The sequence below is a fragment of the Mycothermus thermophilus genome (assembly GCF_041956435.1).
Source record: "Mycothermus thermophilus strain CBS 625.91 unplaced genomic scaffold VTJ04scaffold_2, whole genome shotgun sequence".
Classification (NCBI taxonomy): Eukaryota; Fungi; Ascomycota; class Sordariomycetes; order Sordariales; family Chaetomiaceae; genus Mycothermus; species Mycothermus thermophilus.
The window spans coordinates 3,504,722-3,523,902 of record NW_027191428.1 but is presented as its reverse complement, the minus strand read 5'-3'; the positions used below and the strand labels follow the sequence as shown (position 1 = coordinate 3,523,902).

General features: G+C 55.4%; 6 protein-coding genes across 6 annotated transcripts; 3 read left to right on the top strand and 3 right to left on the bottom strand.

Annotated features, from left to right (window-relative positions):
- Positions 1-973: 973 nt before the first annotated feature.
- VTJ04DRAFT_3446 (uncharacterized protein) lies at positions 974-2,272 on the top strand (the record flags this gene model as incomplete). The annotated part of the gene is made up of 2 exons (XM_069361347.1): positions 974-1,025; positions 1,083-2,272. The coding sequence occupies 2 exons, from the start codon at positions 974-976 to the stop codon at positions 2,270-2,272; spliced, it is 1,242 nt and encodes a 413-aa protein (XP_069221967.1).
- Positions 2,273-3,192: 920 nt separating this feature from the next.
- On the top strand, positions 3,193-3,489 carry VTJ04DRAFT_3445 (uncharacterized protein; the record flags this gene model as incomplete). The annotated part of the gene is made up of 1 exon (XM_069361346.1): positions 3,193-3,489. The coding sequence occupies one exon, from the start codon at positions 3,193-3,195 to the stop codon at positions 3,487-3,489; it is 297 nt and encodes a 98-aa protein (XP_069221966.1).
- Positions 3,490-4,040: 551 nt separating this feature from the next.
- Positions 4,041-7,502, bottom strand: VTJ04DRAFT_3444 (uncharacterized protein; the record flags this gene model as incomplete). The annotated part of the gene is made up of 3 exons (XM_069361345.1): positions 4,041-6,677; positions 6,823-6,918; positions 6,990-7,502. 3 exons carry the CDS (start codon positions 7,500-7,502, stop codon positions 4,041-4,043), a joined length of 3,246 nt encoding a protein of 1,081 aa, XP_069221965.1.
- Positions 7,503-9,575: 2,073 nt separating this feature from the next.
- Positions 9,576-10,772, top strand: VTJ04DRAFT_3443 (uncharacterized protein; the record flags this gene model as incomplete). The annotated part of the gene is made up of 1 exon (XM_069361344.1): positions 9,576-10,772. One exon carries the CDS (start codon positions 9,576-9,578, stop codon positions 10,770-10,772), a length of 1,197 nt encoding a protein of 398 aa, XP_069221964.1.
- A 3,437-nt stretch (positions 10,773-14,209) lies between these two features.
- Positions 14,210-16,344, bottom strand: VTJ04DRAFT_3442 (uncharacterized protein; the record flags this gene model as incomplete). Its single annotated transcript, XM_069361343.1, has 5 exons — positions 14,210-15,132; positions 15,207-15,449; positions 15,508-15,900; positions 15,966-16,143; positions 16,201-16,344. 5 exons carry the CDS (start codon positions 16,342-16,344, stop codon positions 14,210-14,212), a joined length of 1,881 nt encoding a protein of 626 aa, XP_069221963.1.
- A 686-nt stretch (positions 16,345-17,030) lies between these two features.
- Positions 17,031-18,380, bottom strand: VTJ04DRAFT_3441 (uncharacterized protein; the record flags this gene model as incomplete). The annotated part of the gene is made up of 5 exons (XM_069361342.1): positions 17,031-17,064; positions 17,149-17,351; positions 17,429-17,488; positions 17,549-17,557; positions 18,369-18,380. 5 exons carry the CDS (start codon positions 18,378-18,380, stop codon positions 17,031-17,033), a joined length of 318 nt encoding a protein of 105 aa, XP_069221962.1.
- Positions 18,381-19,181: the final 801 nt, after the last annotated feature.

Genomic DNA, 19,181 nt, shown 5'->3' with positions numbered 1-19,181 from the left:
GATGCAAGCTTGCCGTTGGCTGTGCAAAGTTGTTCAAATGAAGCTGAATAGGTTGTTCTTCCAGGTGCTGAGGTGTGATGTGATTCAAAGAGAGAGACGGGGTTGCCCGCTTCTGCGAGGTGCGAGCGGGCAATGAACGTTGAGGGCGGGAGGCTGCAGCAAAGCGCAAGGGCGAGGTGGGAGCGGGCATCCAGAGACGGGCCAATGGGGCCAGTGGATGTGGATCTACTGTGGAGACTGCCAGGCAGTTGACGTTTTGCCGGTTCTGGGCTAGATGGAGGAATAAAGTTGCTGGTTGGAGGCATTTTGCTGCGCAAACTCATTCAAATACAGCAGGTAATTCAATCTGCGAATCAAACCTGTGTTGGGGGTTTTGGGTTTACTATAGTCCATTGGTTGGCTTCCGCAATATTGCAAACGTTATTGTTGGATGTTTGAACAACAAATAAGGTTTGGGATGGGGCATGGATTGTCAGGTTAGCGAGTGACCTGCCGCTGAACCTTGCAAAAACGCACCTGAGGAAGTCACCTGCTAAGCTTCCGTTTCGGGAAGCGCTCCACGCCGCTTGGCTGTCAGCCTTGAATCTCCTCGCTCAACAACAACCGCCAACGACAAGTAAACAAGGCCCAAGTCCAGCAAGCCTTCCATTCGATCTTTCAAAAAGCACTTAGTGTATACCTTCGAAGTGGCTAAGGACCAATTCTGCCCAAACTTGGTTTTCGGGAATTCGACAAGTTCCGACCAGAGGTCCTGCAGCTTGCCGCGGTCTGTCGTCTTATTCACCTGGTTAGGTTCGCTGTTTGACAAGAAACCGAACTTTCAGCCTCGCCAACCGCCAAAACAGCCTTTTCCCCCGATTACTGAAGACTTACAACTCCGCGACGATCTGCGACGATTTTTTCTCATCTATTCTTCCTCCAGGATTCTTCTTGACAAAGGACCAATCGGCGTGATCAGTCGTTCACCATCAAAATGGCAGCAGAGAACGACACAGGAAACCCTCCCGCTGCTGGCATCAGTGCCGGTAAGCCAAGCAAGTTCACTTTCTCATGGAATTCACCGACCTGACCATGTCTCCCAGACGAGATCGCCCTCTATGATCGGCAAATCCGTCTCTGGGGCATGAAAGCCCAAGAAAAGATCCGAAATGCCAACATCCTTCTCATCAACATCAAAGCCTTGGGCAATGAGATCGCCAAGAACCTTGTCCTGGCTGGCATCGGTTCCATCACCATTCTCGACCCAGAGCCCATCACTTCTGCCGACTTTGGGGCGCAGTTCTTTCTTTCTGAAGATGACACCCCGGTTGGCACCAACCGCGCTGCCGCCGCATCCACTGCCCTTCAGCGCCTCAACCCCCGCGTCCGTGTCGTCGTCGACACAGACGACATTCGCACCAAGCCTGCCAGCTTCTTCGCCCCATTCGACATCATCATCGCTACCGACCTGGACGCGCCGGCAATTAAGACCATCAATCTAACCGCCCGCCAGCACTCTCGTCCCTTCTACGCCGCCGCCTCGCACGGGCTCTTCGGGTTCCTCTTCGCCGACCTGGTCGAGCACACCTTCTCCATCACTCGTGCTCGCGCCAACGTGGTCACCCGCCCCGGCCCCGAATCGCGCACGCGCACCGTCCTCTCCGTCACGTCCAAGCCCGGCTCCACCGCCGGCGGAGGCAAGACCGACGAGGAACTGATTACCAAAAGAGAGTCCTATACCCCGTTCCACATCGCTTCGTCGGGCCAAACCTCCCGGCTGCCGGACGATATCCTCCGCTCCGCACGCCGCCGCCGCGCCGTCACGCCCCTCATCTCCTGTTTCCGCGCCCTGTGGGAGTTCGAAGCCCAGCACGGCGGATCCGCCCCGAACCCGACCGACCGCGCCCAAATGGCCGAGTTTACGCGCCTGTGCGGAGAGCAGCACGCGCTGCTCAACCTGCCCCCGGAGACGTTGCGGAGCGAGATTTTGAGAGAGTTCTTGCAGGGGATTGTCTCAAGCGGCGGTGGTAGCAGTGCTGCTGCTGCTGCTGCTGCTGCTGCTGCTAACGACGAGAAGAAGAACGGGATCATCGGTAATGGAGGGAGGAGGATGGCCGAGATCGCCCCGGTTGCGGCCGTGCTTGGCGGCCAGCTCGCCCAAGATGTGATTAACGTCCTGGGCGGCACGCAACAGCCGATCCAGAACTTTGTATTTTTCGATGGAGAGTCGATGGACGCAGGCGTGTATGCGCTCCATCCGCCTGAGGGAGAGCTCGGGAAGGCGTTGTCATGATGAGTTTTGCAAGAGTGGTAAACTATAGGAAACTTCTCTAGGCACAGAAACGGGTGATGTGAATGAATGGAGAATATGAGGGGAACAAAAAATGGCGAAAAACCGTAACTTGCGATGATCTCACCGAGCACTCGTAATTCTGCCTCGTACGGGCGAGATGACATGGACCAAAGAGCCGATGAGAAGAGCTGGAAAACCTGGCCTAGATAAGACGAAAAAAATGAAGCAAGACTGAGGACGGGAATGAAAAGGCAGACGACAAAGACCACTGCAAAGGACAATAGAGACGGATCGCAGGTCAGCCTTGATTCCGCAATGCATCAACTAAGGACAGATTTGCCACAGAGGAGACACTAATAATTGCTTCTTCAACTGTGATTGACATAAAACGCCCGACCTACACAAGACGTGATCGATCCCCTTGGCCTCGGCAGGGACAGATCCAAGCGTGACATCCTGTGCATGCTTTTCTTTTCCTCGTACCCTTGGCAAATCAACAGCTGAACCTCATGCCATGATACTGAAAACAACCCAGTCACAAAAGCATAGGTCCAATACAACATAGTCATGGTTTTATGATCTCTGCCTGGCCCAATCAGCCTCTTTTTGACATGCAGCAAAAGCAAATGCACAAGACAACCAAACAAAATCATCAACGACTTCCGATCCTTCCTCCTCCAGCAAGCCGTCAAAGACTCCAGCACCTTCATGCCCCTGTCCTCCATCCCCCTCAATGATTACCAACCTCAACATTACTATGTATGTACAAATCACCGTCCTCTCTTCATGCTATACACACCATCCGTCTATAACTCCATCTTGGTCATGCTTTCCTTTTTTTTATGCCCAATAAATTGTCCAGGAAAACAACAATCCCGCAGTAACCCGTTCAAATACATCATATGAGACATGGCCCCAACATGTGCCTCGTCCTTCCTCAGCTGGTAGTGCCATTCCCCGAATCCTTGCCTCCTCCACGGCGCCGCAAGTTGTACGGGCTTCTGGCTCGCAGAAGCCGGGCAGATCGGACTGTGCGAGTCCTCGAGGTTCTTGCGTTGGGTTTTGTCGGCAGGGCGGGCGCCGAAGAGAGCTCTGGAGCAGGCGGATCAAGGCTGCGGCTAGTGGTGGCTACTTCAGCCACAACAATAGTGGATGAGTTGATTGGCTCTTCCCTCGCCCCGGCTTCAGTGGCCGCCTCTGCAATGCTCGTGTCTTGAGCCGTTGTCACCCCATCTGTCATTGTCGTGGCTCTTGTTCCTGCATGGTTCTGGTCAATTTGCTGAGCAGATAGCCTCTCCAAAGCCGCAGTGGTAAGGGCAACGATGGCGGGGTCTGGCAAACTAACGGTTTGCCTTGCAGAGCCGGTTACACCAGTGGGAGGACCAAAAACCAACGACCCATGTCCCGGCAGAAGGGCAGGCGTTGGTTTTGGATCCTGATTAGGCCGTGACGGCCCGTTGGTGACGCCAGGTGAAGCAGAAGCTGCGAGTTTGATCCTCTTAGCGTTGGGCTCTTTGACACCTTCATTCCTCTGTCTTTTCCGAGCAGCATTGAGGCCAACAACCCCTGCCACAGGGGAAGCCGTGCTAAAAGGAGGCTCTTGATTCGGGGTCGACTTCGGTAGTTTCGGGGGAAGGTTCGTGATCGGCACATCTGCAGACTTCGAAACCAACTTCGGCCTCTTCGCCGGTTGACTCTTTCCATCATTGTCATGTACCCGCTTCTGGCCTCCGCCTTTCCTGGAAGCACTGGATCCGCCGCCTGATTTCTAAGCAGACGGCTCATCGTGGTGTGCGTTGGGTCCAGGCGGATCGCGACTTGTGGGCGAGGTGGCGGATGGTCGAGTGGCCCTCCGGATATTGTTGTGGGTCCAACCGCGAATTTGAGTTGGCCCATGGCGAGGAGGAGCCTCAATAGGCGTGTAGTCCTTGATAGCCTCGCGATAATCGAACTGGACAGTGCGAAGTTCCTGGTTGTTGCCTTGGTACGAGAGACGGTGCGGCGGGGTCGGTGCCGGCTCAAGTTTGCGGTACTTCGACGATGATTGAGGATTTGTGGGTGCCGAAGAGCTTCCTGTACGCGGACGGGGATTCGGAACAGGAGCTGGGGCAATTGGCTGCTGCACACCCGAATAGTGCACAGCGGGCTGGATTCCAACACCCGGTGGCCCCGGCGGACCTGACTGCGGCGGTGGCGGTGGATATGGAGAAGGATGGTGGAATCCCGTCTGTGTTGGGCTCACTGGTCGGAGAGGGGTTGGGCCCATAGGCGTGAGGGGGTTCGGAGGTGGATGTAAGGGAGGAGCCCCCATCGGTGGGTGAGGAGCATGTGGGTGCACGGGCTCCTGGAAGCTGTATCCGTTCTGGTACGGGCGCGCAGGCGGCGGGGGATAGTAGGGGCCACTGGTAGCTGGTGGCACCATGTTGGTATGATGAACGGCCGAAGTGGGTTGCGGCTCTGGGAACGGGGGTTGGTCGTTCAAGAGGCCGCGCACGGGACGTAGGGCAGGGAGCGCCTTGCTAGATCCTGTGCTAGAGAACGGAGTTCGGCCGCTCGCAGAGGGACCTTGATTTGACATGGGCGGCGGGGGAACCGGTGCGAGGGGTACGCCAGGATAGTCCTGCACAGGCGGCGGCATGTAGGGTGCTGGGGGAGGAGGTGGAGGAGGATTAAGAGCTGTTCGGAGGAAGTCGTTGGGCCGATGAGGCTCGAGAGGAGGAGCTCGAGGAGGCTCCTGGGGGCCACGATGAACTGGTTCTGGCGGGTGGTGGTACTCAACAGGCCGAAAGTATTCTGGGCGCGGTGGCTCGTATTCCGGGGCCCTCACGACTCCATTGGGAGGTGGAGGCGGGGGCGCAGGTCCATACGGTGGCACCTCAGGAGGCGGCGGGTTCTGGGCATGAGCCATCGGGTGGTGTTGCGGCATAGGCGGGTACTGGTCGTACCGAGGCGGCTCTTCCGGCATAGGTTTGGGTGCGGCTGGATGCGGTTGCAGAGGTGGAAACTGGGGAGGATTCTCCGGGATGGGCTCTCGAGAGACGGGCACGGGCGCCATGGGCATTGAAGCAGGAGCAGGTGCGGGTGGCGCCATGTGCATCTGCAGAGCGGCATCGGCGAGCCTCGAGAGATTGGTGGTGTCGGCGACCGTCGTAACATCCGGAACAGGAGGAGGCAATGGCTGGCGACTTGGCCGGGTATCGGTGAAAACATCCCTAATGGCATCATAAGGTCGCGACGGGGTGCGCTTTGCCCGGGCTGCGCGAGCGATAGCCTCCTCTTCTGCTTCGATGGCATCAGCCGCTGCGATGGCTTCGTCGACAAACCTGTCAAATTCCGTGGTATCCTCGGGAACGGAAGTGACATTAATTTCAGCTTCGATAGTTTCAGCAACATTTTCCGCGACCGGCTCTGGCTCTGGCTCTGGTGTCGGCGGTGAAGGCTCGGCCTTGACGATCTTGGTGATGTGGGCGGGGTCGATATTTCGGGAGCGCAACACCTTCTCACGGTGGCGCTCCAACTCCTCCTTATCTGGGGAAATGTCGGCCAGCGGAATGTTGTCATCCTCGCAGAAGGTGCGGATCACGCGGGCCAACTCCATTCGGCGTTGGACGGCCTCAACCTCCATATCAAGTCGGGCAGCAGCCACGGTCCGGGAGGCGTGAATAGGGTCGCCATTTGGTGGGATGAAGACAACAGGCTTTAAGCCGTAGGGCGCTGGCTTTGGAGGCTCCCACTCGTTGATGGATTCCGGGATGACGAGGCCGTAAGAAGGATGCAGCCTGTATTTCTTGACGAGGGCCTCGTCCAGTTCGCCGGCCGCCAGAGTCGAATCCCAGATGCCAACCCTGCGGTCCAAAAACAAGTAATTGGTACCGGGCTTGTTCAGATACTTGCCGCGGCGCTGCTTGGTGGCGCCCTTGTTGATGCAGTTGGTGGAGTCCCGGAAACCAATGTCGAGGTCATCCCACTCGAACAGGTTGGGCACCATGAGACGATTGTTTGGAATGTCGTTCTTGTTGCCCTTCCTGTAGACGAGACGAACTCCATACTCGTCCGGCTCGCCGGCACCGCGGGGAAGCGGGGGTTCTGGGCCATCGGCCGACGACTCGGTGTTCTCCGAGTCGATGGGGGTGGCGGCGCGATCGGCGATGTCCTCGGCCGCCCCAAGGAGCCCGGCAGGGTGGCGTGGCATCCGACCAGCGTTGTCGCCTGTGGCGCGGGGCCCTTTGGCAGGCTCCTCATCGACGGCCTCCTTATCCTCCAACGGCAGGGTCTGCGGCTTGACCATCAGGTCCATGATAGACATGTCCTTGTGCTCAGCCTGATGGTCGAAGGCGCCTTGGAGGTCCGCGTCCTCCTGAGAAATCTCCTTGAAGATGTACCTGTCATCGGCCGGGGCAGGCAGCTTCAGTGGAAGGTCAGCAATCGTGAACAAGAATACGCGGAAAGAAGCCAGGTAGAACGGGAAGAGATAACCGAGAGAAACCAGCCCGGGAAACTCAGAGAAGGGGAAAGGAGAGAGGAGAAAAATAAGAAGACAAAATCCTTACATCGATAGGGAGATTGTTGTCATAGAGGTACTCGAGAACGTCCAGCTGGAGGAGAAGCTGGCCGTACCTGTCCTCACATAGTTCGGCAAGTTTGGTCTGTGCCAAGGGGATGATGTGATTAGCAGTTGTTGATGGAACAACCTCCTTGAGGATCAGCATGGACTTACCGCATATTCATCGTTGACCTTTTGTTGCTGAGCCTTCCACACGTGCTCGGCCATAGCAAGCCCGTGTTCGAGTTGGCGATTGCAAGTTTGGATGGTGTCGTCCCTGCGCTGACGGAGGAACGACATGACCTCCTGGTACTCGGGGGCCTGTTTGTAAGCTTCCGGGTCTTCGACAAGCTCATTGATGGATCGATCTGCGAGCTCCTGAACGATGGGCTTGACAAGCTTTGAAAGGGCTGAATAAGCCTGTTTGAGTTCCTGACAGCGTTCGTGGGCGGCTTGGAGTCGAGACGAGTCGTAGACCTTGTGGCGACGACCTCGGCCAGAGGAACCTTTTTGAGGTGGTTTGGTGATGCGGGTGACTCTGGAGCGAGCCCAGCGGCCACGTCCCCTGCCTCGCCCACCCCCAGTGCCTCTTGTGGGAGGTACCTGTTGGGCGGCGACGGGAGTGTCGACCGACATGGCATCGTCCATGTCGCCGATGTCGTTCGGCGCATTGCTTGGTTGGCTCATGGTGAAGTCGTCTGAGCGCCGTGGCGAATGCAATGGCCAAGAAACCGTTTACCGGCGATGTGTGGTAGCCGCAGGTGAACGATGAGGAGTTGTAGTTGATGTCCTCATATACCAAACGGCCGAGGGATGACGAGGAAATAATTGCCAGAAACAGGTGCTCGACAGACCAAGAATGAAGAAACAGGGGATGCAAAACCGAGCAGCAATGACTTTCCAGATGACGATCCGCTCTCAGAATGACCGTGTAGGCACCTTCTGATGGGGCGAGATGCAGCTGAAGAGGTCGCTGTTGAGAAAGAAAAAGCTTTGATGCTGAGTGCCGAGACCAACACACGCCGACGGGCTGGGAGGTGATGTGAGACGGAAAAGACAACGTGAGGAGAAGTCGATCAAAAATATGATGACAGAGATGAAGCAGAATAGAAGGAAGAGGCTGAATAGGGCCCGCGATCGATGGATCTTGGGCAGCAGAGAAGGAGAGGCCAGGCGGCGGTGGTATTATGGACGTGATGAATAGGAAAGGAAGAAGAGTGGCAGGTTTGCAAATGGCTGTCGGACCATTGCCCTCTTTGTCGCGGCGACCTGTCGGTGCTGCGAAATGGCACGGGTCCAAAGTTCGGCCAAATACGATGCCAGGCTCGGACGACAGAGGCGGATAGAGTCCAGAGATGCGAGCTCACTGCCGTCAAACTTGGACCGCAGTATAGGTACGGCGACTTGACTTGAGTCTTCAGTACGCACGCAGAATCCGGAGTGAGAAGGCCAGAGCCGCCTTGCCTTCCTTTCCCCAGGCCCCGGCCCGCCGTGTGCTTGTTCTGGCTTTTCCACACACCAGCCCCAGCAGCCGGGATGCTGTTGGCCAATAAGGTCGCACGTCCTTTGGTCCACCCTGGTCCACAGGCTGCAGTGGTTGCACCAGCCTGGCCCCACTGAGGCTTGACCGAGTCATGGGCCAATCAGGGCGTTCAGACTCCTTCCCAATCAGGAACAGCAGCCCCAGTGCGTTGTCCTCCTCCGTTGTTTGTGTCCTTTGGGGGGCGATTGTTCAGTTCCATGGTTGGCACTGGGACCAGAGAAAAGAGCTTCTTCAACAATGGAACCCAATTCTCTCGATGAAAACAGGGGGATTCAACCTCAGGAACGGGAAGATTAGTCTCTGTCAGTGTTTGATGGGCTGTGTGTGCCTGACCACAGATCACCCCTTTCCAGGTTGCTCCTGAGGATTATTGTCGTGACATGACATCAGAAACAACGCCGGGTACTCTAAATGGATACAACAGAGAGACAGCGCCGGATACATCAGACACGTTGATAAGAGACAAGCTACAGATGTACCGCCATCCCATGGCTGCCAAGGCTTCTCTTTTCTCTCGTCGCCCCTGACCCAGGAGAACCCGGACGTAGTGTAAAATCAACCCGAATTAAGGTGCTACGGTTCTTGAACAGAATGTTTGACATGCTTTTGACACAAGCGATGACGGAGACATCGGGTTTCCCATCTCCTTATATACCTGTGCAGCTATCATGAGTGATGGGCTGTGCTGTGTTCTTCTCATGTGTTGTTGTGTTGTGTCCAGTGTGTTCTTGTGTCTTGATGTTGTTCCCGTCGTTGTTCACCCTTGAACCAAGGGGCTCGCTCAGATCGGGCCCACGTTCGTCAAAGACTTCTGGCCAATCAGGACGCGCCATAGACTCTCCCTTCTGGAGCCGTCTTGGCGTTTTCCAGAGCAGGGGAGTGCCTGTTTGAGGCTCCACTTCGCTGAACGGCAGCGGCCGAGCAACAGCGGGAGCTAAAAGTGGAGCCTCCCGTTCCTGTTTTTTTTTCTGTCGAGTTGGTCGGTCCGGGTCGTCCGGAGACGCGGATCCCGACCTCCGACCTCCGACCTCCCCGTACCTGTCCGCCCGATCCGCTCCGCTGCCGCCCGGCTCTCCGCTGCAGATGACACAGGTTCCCGGGTCACGGATACCTGTGTTCGTTTCTTGTTCCACCTGGTTCTTCTGCCAATCCACAAGGCCGACATCAACTGCACCACCGTCCCCAATCTCTCCTCCAACCTGACTCTGTTCCCCACCATGGCAAAACGGCGGGGTCTGCTGCACCATGTTGCCAAGGCAGTCAAGCGGCAGCAGCATCAACAACACCACGCCAATGGCCCCGCTGCAAAGAAGCAAAAGACAAGTCCCTCTGACAGCAAGACGACTCCCAACAAGCAGCAACATGGCCGTCCACAGCAGCAGCAACAGCAGCAGCAGCAGCACCACCAAAAAGCCATCATTCCCTTCTCACCAAACGACCCCATCCTCCTCGTCGGCGAGGGCGACCTCTCCTTCGCAGCCTCGCTTGTCACCCATCACAAGTGCACCAATGTGACCGCCACCGTCCTCGAGAAAGACGTTGCTGAGCTGACCGCGAAATATCCCCACGTCGCCTCCAACATCGCCCAGATCGAGAAACACCCCGGATGTCGCGTGCTCTACGGCGTTGACGCTCGCAAGCTCCCCCCTTTCACCATCAAGCCACCCAAGTCCCCGTCATCCTCCTCTGCTCCCGTCGGCGCCATGAAGCGCATCATCTTCAACTTCCCCCACACCGGCGGCAAATCCACCGACGTCAACCGCCAGGTGCGCTACAACCAGGAGTTGCTGGTCGACTTCTTCCGCACCGCCCAGCGCTCCATGTCTCCCGACCCCACCGCTGCCATCATCGTCACCTTGTTTGAGGGCGAGCCGTACACCCTATGGAACATCCGCGATCTTGCCCGCCACGCGGGGCTGCAGGTCGAAACAAGCTTCCGTTTCGTGGCCTCAGCATACCCTGGGTATGCGCACGCGCGCACGCTGGGGGTGGTCAAGAATCGCCGCGGGGAGGTCTCCAAGACGGCGTGGAAAGGGGAGGAGAGGCCCGCGAGGAGTTATGTGTTTGTGCGCAAGGGCGAAGGGGGATTGGACTTGTGGGGGCATGACAAGAACAGGAAGGGGAAAAAGAGGCGGCGTGGCAGCGATGATAGTGAGAGTGAGAGCGATAGTGAGAGCGACGCGGATTCACAGAACGCGATTGACGAGGAAGCGGAACTGGACGGGAGTGAGGGAGAAGAGGAGGGCAGCGACAACGATAACCATGACGACTCGAAAGAGGGTCCAGAAGGCTCGGATGATGAGCTTGATGGCCATGAAAGCTCTGGCGAAGACGCGCAGGAAGGCCGGGACATCGGCCATAACGGAGGCGACGGTGACCCGGGAGTTGAACCTACATCGAAGGAAGTAGGCTGATGCGCTACAGCTACGCCCATCAGACACCTCCACACGCTGCCCTCTTCCAGACGAGCATATCTGATTCCAATTATGCTCTCAGGTCCCAGACGACTAATGCACCATTTGGCCCGAGACCCTATCTGCCTACTCCAGTCCAAATTTTACGCGACTCAACACTAGGTAACCTTCAGCGTCTATCGAGTTGGCACTCAGGGTCAATGTATTTCATATCTTCTTCTCGGCGGCGCCACAGGCGACCTCACTGCAACACGCTATATTATGTAAGGTTTCTTTTCTGCCCTCATTGATCTGCAGGCTGCTCTGCAAGGGTATTAAGGTCTTTGTGTGCCCAATCTGGGGGAGGACAACCCGGCGCTCCATCCCCGATCGTAGATATCGAAAGAAGAATGTCCGGTTGTGTGAGATTACCATGCATGAAAACGGTCAACAGTCGAGAATGCTTTGGTATGCTTTATTCATACCACAGCTCGTAGACGATAGGAAGAAGAGGGTGGGACAAGGACCGCATGAAAGATGCCGTGTCAAAGCGATGTCCGTTGTTTTCGTTTTGAAGAAGAGATTGGGGGCTCCGTTTGGCGGGGATCAACGTTGGGAATCGCTACATTGACTGTGAACCTCCGAGGTACTTCTAATTCTCCGTTTTCAAGCCCCATTTGTTGTTCCTCCCTCTGTACTACCGAACCTGAAGGGGAGAGGGGGTGGCGTTGTCGCTCATGTCTCTGAAGATACGAGTTCTTCACTCATATCCTTCTTCACAACCATTCCAACGCTCTGAGTAGGGACGGCCACGCGTCATCCTGATTCCTTCCATTTCCCCAGTCCTACTCAAGCAGCTCGGTGACAGGACGAGGCTACCCACCTCGGTCTCACTCCGCAGTCCCACCCTCAAAGGGATTTGCGTGGTTGGTCTGTGTCCCCCGAACAGGTGGCAAGAGTCAGACAGAACAGGCTTGCTCCGGCCCGAAAGGTTCGATCCATACATGAGGCATCGAACAGCGTAACAACTTCCGTGACTGCTGGCTTTTATTGGGAGTTCTACTTCCAGATTCAAACCTCGGCCTTACATCCTGCCCATCATGAAGCTTCCTTACCCCGACGATTTACCTGTGCGATCGCTGAGTGGAAACGTGGCAATCCGGTTCCAGGACGGGCTGTCGTTTTTATGCGAAAGTGAGATGGCCACTGATGTTGAATGGTGCCGAAAGGGACCTGGGGTCGAGAGATAGAGGGACAACGATCCCAAGAGAGGTCACAACTGCGCGAGGCGGCTCAGGTCCGTAACGAGGCCACCCTAGACCCGGGATTAGATGCGAAACTCGGGCAGTTTTGGATTGATGAGATGGCTGATCAGGAACGGAGGTGACCAAAGAGGACAACCTGGAATGCTTCGATACGAGGAGCCACGAAAGCAGCATCACCGGGTCAGGAGGAAATCCGAGAAGTGGGCGAGGCACGGGTAGCTGCAGCGAGCTAGTGGAATGGCAGCATGGCCTCCGCGGTCCTTTCCTTGTCTGTCCCCAGTCAAGCCCGGCTGTGCAAGGCCATGTGAGGCCATGAGAACAACTTGGAATGATCCCAAGGGTTGAAACGTGGATGCTGACGGCATTTGCCGGGATGGAACCCAAACTAAAGGGGGCTCGGTCAACTGGAAGTTGGATTTGTCTGACTTGTTTTGGGATGATTCGCTGTTCTTGTTCCCGTCCCTGGTTCATTCCGTGGGAATGGATGTTGTCGAATTTTCTTCAGGCAGAGATGAAGATACCGGGGTAGGAGTCCAGTCTGGGACGACTGATCGGTCCTGAGATTCTTTCATGGCAGCCAGCCAACTTGGCCGTTTGGATGTTGTGACTGTTCTGGCATGGATCCGATCCACGACGGCGCTGGGAATTAATGTCCAGACATAAAGAGCGTCAACAGGCAAGAACCCCGTCCACACCATGACCCGTTTGTTAGGAGGGATAGTCGACAGGATCCAATTTTACATACAAAATACAAGCTTGCACTAATAGCGGGTCATCCGCAGTGCTCCTTCCCCCGAACAACGCAAGAACGGCAGGATGGGGCCGAGGTTCTGGGAAAGATGGGATGTCCTAGGCCGCCGAGACTGTGATCCATCGCCGTTGCCCACTTGGAACCTCTTCCGACTTGTCAATTTTTACAAGAAACATGGAAACCTCACATGGACGGAGAGCACACTTCTCCATGCACAGTAGAACGGGAAAAGACGACGAGTTGAACAACTGAGGTGGACGACCGTGTCACCTCGAGTTCATGGGTCATCCATGGTCAAAGTCGTGTCAAGGCTTGCACAAGGGGATTAACATCTACCACCTGGAACATGATCTGAATTATCCTCTGCTCTCGTTACTGACCTCCACTGCCCCCGAGTGACACATTACTTCCAGCTTCTCGCCCTTTGTTCTCTTGCTCAGGTATTACCTTCCACCCACAACTTCAGCAGTACCTCGTTGTTGGCCACCCGTTGCCATTTCACATACCCTGTCCGGGATTAAACGATCGATTTCCTTCCCATGAATGACCTGCTCTCCGCATTGACCACCATTCGCGCGGATTGTGGGGGGAGCCTTGGAAGTCAATCCCTACACCCATCTTCTTGAGCGTTCAGGAGGTACCTGACCTCCATTCTGTCGTGTAATTAGACAGAAAAGCTGTCTCAGCCCGGTCTGAATTTCTCATGATTAGGTACTGATCACGCGACGCTTAGGTGTCACACACTGCGTCGTGGGGTTCATGACCTCGCGGTCTGTAAGGGTTGGAGATCTCAAAATTTGGACTAATACCAGAGAAACTAATTACGGTTCAAGAAATCAAGGTACCAAATGTCCAAGAACACCCGATGCGAACAAACCAATACGTAGGTACATACCATATCGACATTGCCTCCTCCATTTTCAACGGACGGGAGAGCTCTCAGATCAGGTAGCCATACTCACAACTGCTGACATTACGGTACTCAAGCCAACCTCCCACCCACACAAAAGGTCAATCAAGTATCCCAGCCCGTCCCACCCAAGTTTCCCACCAAGCAAAAGAAAACGATCACACAGTTACCAGACCAGGATAAAAGAAAACCATAAAAACAACTAATCTTGGCGCCCATAGGCTTTCACAGAGACAATCATACCTCAGGTATGTGTGTACCTAAGCCAGTTCATCTGCCCAGATTCCAAAACATGACAGAGGTCACCCCCAACAAAACAGGTCAACCAGTGGCGTGTAGGTGCTTTGTTTACAATCTCGAGTCCAACGGAGAGGTTTGCCGAAAGGGCTTCAATAACAAGAAACTTGAACCAAGGAAAGAAGAACCAGACGAGGATGATAACGAGACAAACCCAGAAAAGAATAAAAAGAGGAGAAAAAGCAGGGAGGAGCCAAAAACCGAATGGCAAATGATCAATCTCCCTCCTGCCACATTAAGCCTGCATAGCCAGGTGGATATGTCCCCCTCTGAACACCACCGGCTGTTCCTGCTGGCCGTGCCCCTGTTGTTGATGGTGGTTATGTTGCCCCTGCTGCTGCTGCTGTGGCTGTTGGTGCGCATGTGCCTGCGCATCAAATCCGGAGGTAGGTGGGTAGTGAGTAATCGGTGGGAGCAGAGGGGCGGCATCAGCTTTCTGATGCTGGTGCTGCTGTTGTTGTTGTGCTTGTTGTTGGGGAGGGTGGTAATAGAAGAGCGAGGGGGGCGAGGTCACAGGGCTCGTCGCCGTCGTGGTCGCCGTTGTCGGCGAGGTTTGCGGCGATGGGGACGGCTGGGACCAGGCAGCTGTTGCGGGGTACATGGTAGCGGTGACTACAGCAGTAGATGGAGGGCCGGCGGCGGCGAAGTCACTTGGTGCGGTGGGAAACAGGGACGATCGCGGACCGTGGGGATTGGGCTGTGCGTGGTGAGTATTGGCCTGGGCCAGGAGATTGTGCAGCTGGAGGGAAGGGGCTGCTGCTGCTGATGGCTGGGCCTGTAGGGTGGTGGCGGCGCTGGTTTGATGGTGGTTGGTGTGCAGACCGTCGGCAGGATAAGGGTGATATTGGCCCGGAACGGACAGGTCCGACGTTAACATGGGGGAAGGGTCGTACTGGGGCGCGTTGAAGAACGACTCCCCGTGGAACTGCGATGATACAGTGCCGATGCCGCCACCGCCGCCGTCGTGGACAGGGGGGAGCACAGCCCGAGAAGAGGAGGAAACGTCCGTCGAAGTGATAGAGCTGGTGCGGGAACGCTCATCCTTGGTGGTGAAGAACAGTTCGTCGTCATCGACGTTATCATCGTCATCGTCATCGTCCTCGAGACAGTAGTCCTTGGCGATGTCTTCGGCAGTGACAAAAACCCTCGTCGTGGCATCTGGGATTCTTGGTCAGCTTGGGATTGGAAGACAGTTATTTGAGAACAGTCAAGGAGAGCATATTGCTACTAACCAATCTCACCCTTTTTGTAGCTTTCCTCCATCTTGGCCACCCGGAAGAGCTCTTTCAACAACGGCCGCTTCTTGGCGTTTCTCGGTTTCGTTGGGTCGGAAAACCAGGATGAAAGAGCTTCCGTGGCGGCAGTCTCTAGCTTCGCCACGGTGATGACGCTGCCTAGCTTCCGGACACTTTCTGGCCGCGTCTCCACGGGACTGACGACTATCCGTAGGATGTGCTTCAGGACGTAGATGCGTTCTTCGTATTGGTCAGGTACTACACGCTCTGTCTGTAGTATGGAGGTTTTTCCACATACCCCTTTTCAACTGGTGATCCGGTTCAATATGGCGGGCCTTCTCCTCTGGGGTAAACTCCGGCCACCAGTCCGGACGTGCATCCCAGCCCTTGGTGTAAGGATGGTTGCGCTGCTTCTTGGGACAGATGACCCTGATGAAAGCTTTGGCAATCTCCTTGCATGCCGTCTGCTGGATGTTTTTGAAACTGGATTCGTAAAAGCTCACCACGGCGTCAGAGTCTCCAATCTCAAAGGACCTTTTGGATGGAACTACGACAGCAGGCGTTTCGATGGTAAGCGGGTGGGCATGTCGCAGTCCACGGGACCTCCGCGCTCGTTTCCGCCGACGAGACTCTTGCGCGGCGTTGTGGTAAGCACCGTCATCTCCACGACCGTGGACAGGCGAGCTGGCCTCTGTTGCGACTGATTAGCATACATGTCAAGACGTCATGATCACCGCGTGTGAAATCTTTGCGTACCTGTGTCTCGCGCCTGGAAACGCAAGAATTTGTCTCGACGGAAGACTTGCCCGATATCTTCCTCCGACATGGCCGAGGGTCCTGCAAAATAAGCAAACTCGCCACGCCCCAGGTGGACGGCGAGGAAAAAGCTGGAGAATTCGATGTTGCAATACTCTCGCAAAGCTCTCGAGACAGTCTGCACAAGTTAGGTCGGGTCGACAATGTCGAATATTTGAAAGGTTGAGACACGTACCATCGGGGGACCGCTCCTTTCAACATCCATGTAACCGGTGTCATTTTGGATTGGACCCGCACAACGTTCACTTCCCTCCCAAACGCGCGCATGCTCGCCGTGGAACGCCCGATGGACATTCATGATTGCTCCGGGAGAAGTCATAGATGCGCCTGATCCTAAGGTGGAAGGCACTGAAAATCCAGGAGGCTGAAATGAGCGAGTCCTGACCATTGCTAGAGCATACGGCTTTCGACTCGAAAGAGAGGGAGAACACCGGGACAACAAGAGGGAAAGCTCGGCGATATATCTCTGGAGAGGACCGATCTGAACCTGACTTTTGGCCGAGTCGATACCTTGGTAATCCGAGACACGGAGCTTTCTGGAACCGAACCAGTCTTGAAAGACGGCTTGCAGGGCCGAGCTGGGTACACACCAGTGCCGAAACGCGTGTATTGTCTTTCTTTGCTTGTGGCTGAATTAAGTATAGACTTCCAAGACTCTTGTCTGGTCCACAAGATGCAGAGGATGGATGAGGCAACCAGACAACAGCAAAAGATGGGAGCCTGGACAGGTTCAGGTTGCCGATGGTTTGGCGGATGGACGGTACAAGCCAAAGCCCACAGCTTAGACGCAACCCGGGATCCAAAAAGGCCAACCTGTGAGTGGTAGATTTCGTCTCGGAGAGGCGTCACCGAGATGGGGCTCCTGAACAGAGACAGAGGATCTGCTGCTGATAGAGTGTGACGAAGACAAAGACAGTTGACAAGGGATGGTTAGAGCCCGAGACGGAGACTGCTGGCTGGCGTCCTATCTCAGTATTGGAGACATATGACCGGAGACGATGGTACTCAGGGGTCAGCAGAGATGCTGGGAACTATGAGCCTGGAGGCGGGACCTTGCAGTCAGTCTCCTTGGTCTGCCTGTGGCGCGACGAGACATCAGGGATTATCAGAAGAAGACACTAACCGCTCACGAAAGCTTCTTGATAAAGGGTCGGTCTTGATCAACTTCCTCGCTTCGTGACAGGAAGGGTAGACGTCTTGATGGGATCTAAATGGGATCTCGGAGAGGGAGACGCGTGAAAGATAGGTGGTGGTGGTGGTGGTAGTAGTAGTAGTAGTAGTAGTATCAGCGACGTGGAGGGCGCCCCCTACACCTTTGTAAGCGTCCTAGAACTGCCTGTTCATGGACATGGATCCTTGGGCGCAAGGATCTACTGATGGAAGCAGGCGGTCGAGCAGCTCACCCTCAGCTCTTCTGAGGGGCCTGCTGCGTAGTGGCCGGGGTCTGCGGGGACTATCACACGCTGTCCAAAAGTGTGAGCACTGTGTGTTTACTACCCCAGAGAACTCAGGCAATGGCTGACCTTTTGCCCCTAGGATCTAAACTGAATCAATAGAGGGCAGGCTTGACGAGAGTGGACGGCAACGCTTGACCACCCACAACCCTTGCGGCGTAGGATATCGAATGAAGAAGCGGTCTGTGGGACCCAAGGTTACTGTGGCCAACGATGGGAGGATTGATGAGAGAGCCTCGGTTCGAGCAAGCCCACGGACTGGTCAATGTCAGGGGTGCTCCCAGATGGGTGTCTCAGAGATGATGGAGGCCGCAGAAGCGGGATTGACTGCTAAGAGGATAGGAGGCCGATCTGGACTCAACCGGTCGTGGCTTTCCCAGCAATGTCAACTAAAACAGCGGCTGGCAAGATGCAGATGAGCTGCTGCTTTGAAACACGGGGCGGCGTGTCCAGTAAGCGATGTGGTGAGGCGCCGGGAGCAGTAGAAGGGAATCAAAGAACGCGGCATCGACAGCTTTCGCTGATGGAAGGCTGAACCAGAAGGAGGAAGGAAAGGTATGCCGGGACAGGTTGGGATGGGAGGTGAGGAAGACAACATATACGGACAAACAAGCTGCCAACGCAGTGTTCATCCGAGATCTGTGTTTTACCAGTGCCCGATTGATTGCACATGGGCATTGAAGAGCTTGGTTTGCAACGTCGGATACACAACATGAGAGAGAGAGACGGCAGCAGCCACAATCCGAGGGGAGCTTCCCCGAGTGGTAGGTGTGGGAAGCAAGTAGGTCTTCGTGTTAACTGTCGGCCAGCTACTTGGTGGCGTCTGTGAAACGGAAACACAACTTATCCATCCATTCATCCATTTAGAAGACAGACACCTAGTCCGTACCTTGGAAGTCATTGACCCCCGTTTGGATGCTGACCTTCTTGAACCGAAATTGGCCGAGCACGACCGTTTTGAACGAGGCGTCTGGCAACGACACTGGATGCACTGCGGTCCATGTAACCACACTTTGCGTTCTCTGTGTAAGACGACAAATATGTATTATATCGAATGGTTGACCATGTGGTGGCCTGTGTTCGGGTGTTTGCATCACTCTTGTTCGACTCGAGATACCTAACTCTCCCAAGAGGCAAATGATGAGGTCAAATTCAATTTGAAGCCTTGTTCAAACGGTCCAGCGGAGAGAGGAGGGGGGAGATGGAAGCTGAAGATGACTCAGCCACTCCCGTTGCGGGGAGATTGCGACCGTTGCTCAGGTGTTGGGATGTCTGGGTGAAGTGAGGTGAAAAATGGCAAAAAGAAACAGGACATGGGCTTGATGCAGTTTGCAGGGTGGCTGAAGACGGAGAGCTGCAGCGAGCTATGGCGTAGATAACTGCAGGAAATCAGGTATGTATGCAGAGAGCAAACTTGGGCCAGATAAGTTCCAGACGCACTCAACGCCCCAAACGACTCCAGAGCGGGTTCATCTCCGTTTCTGTTTGTATCGCTTTGCAGATGCTGAGGCCTGGAGCAGCCGTCCTCTTCGGACGTGGTGATTCGGAAAGGTCCCGCGCGAAATCGCCCTGTGCAACACTATCCCGAGGACGGGAAATACCTCGACATGCAAAGCGAGCGACGCCAACGCAACTCAATGGGTACCACAGCAGTGGATATTGTGACCCCTTGGGGCGGAGAGCGCAGCAGAACTGGACTCCA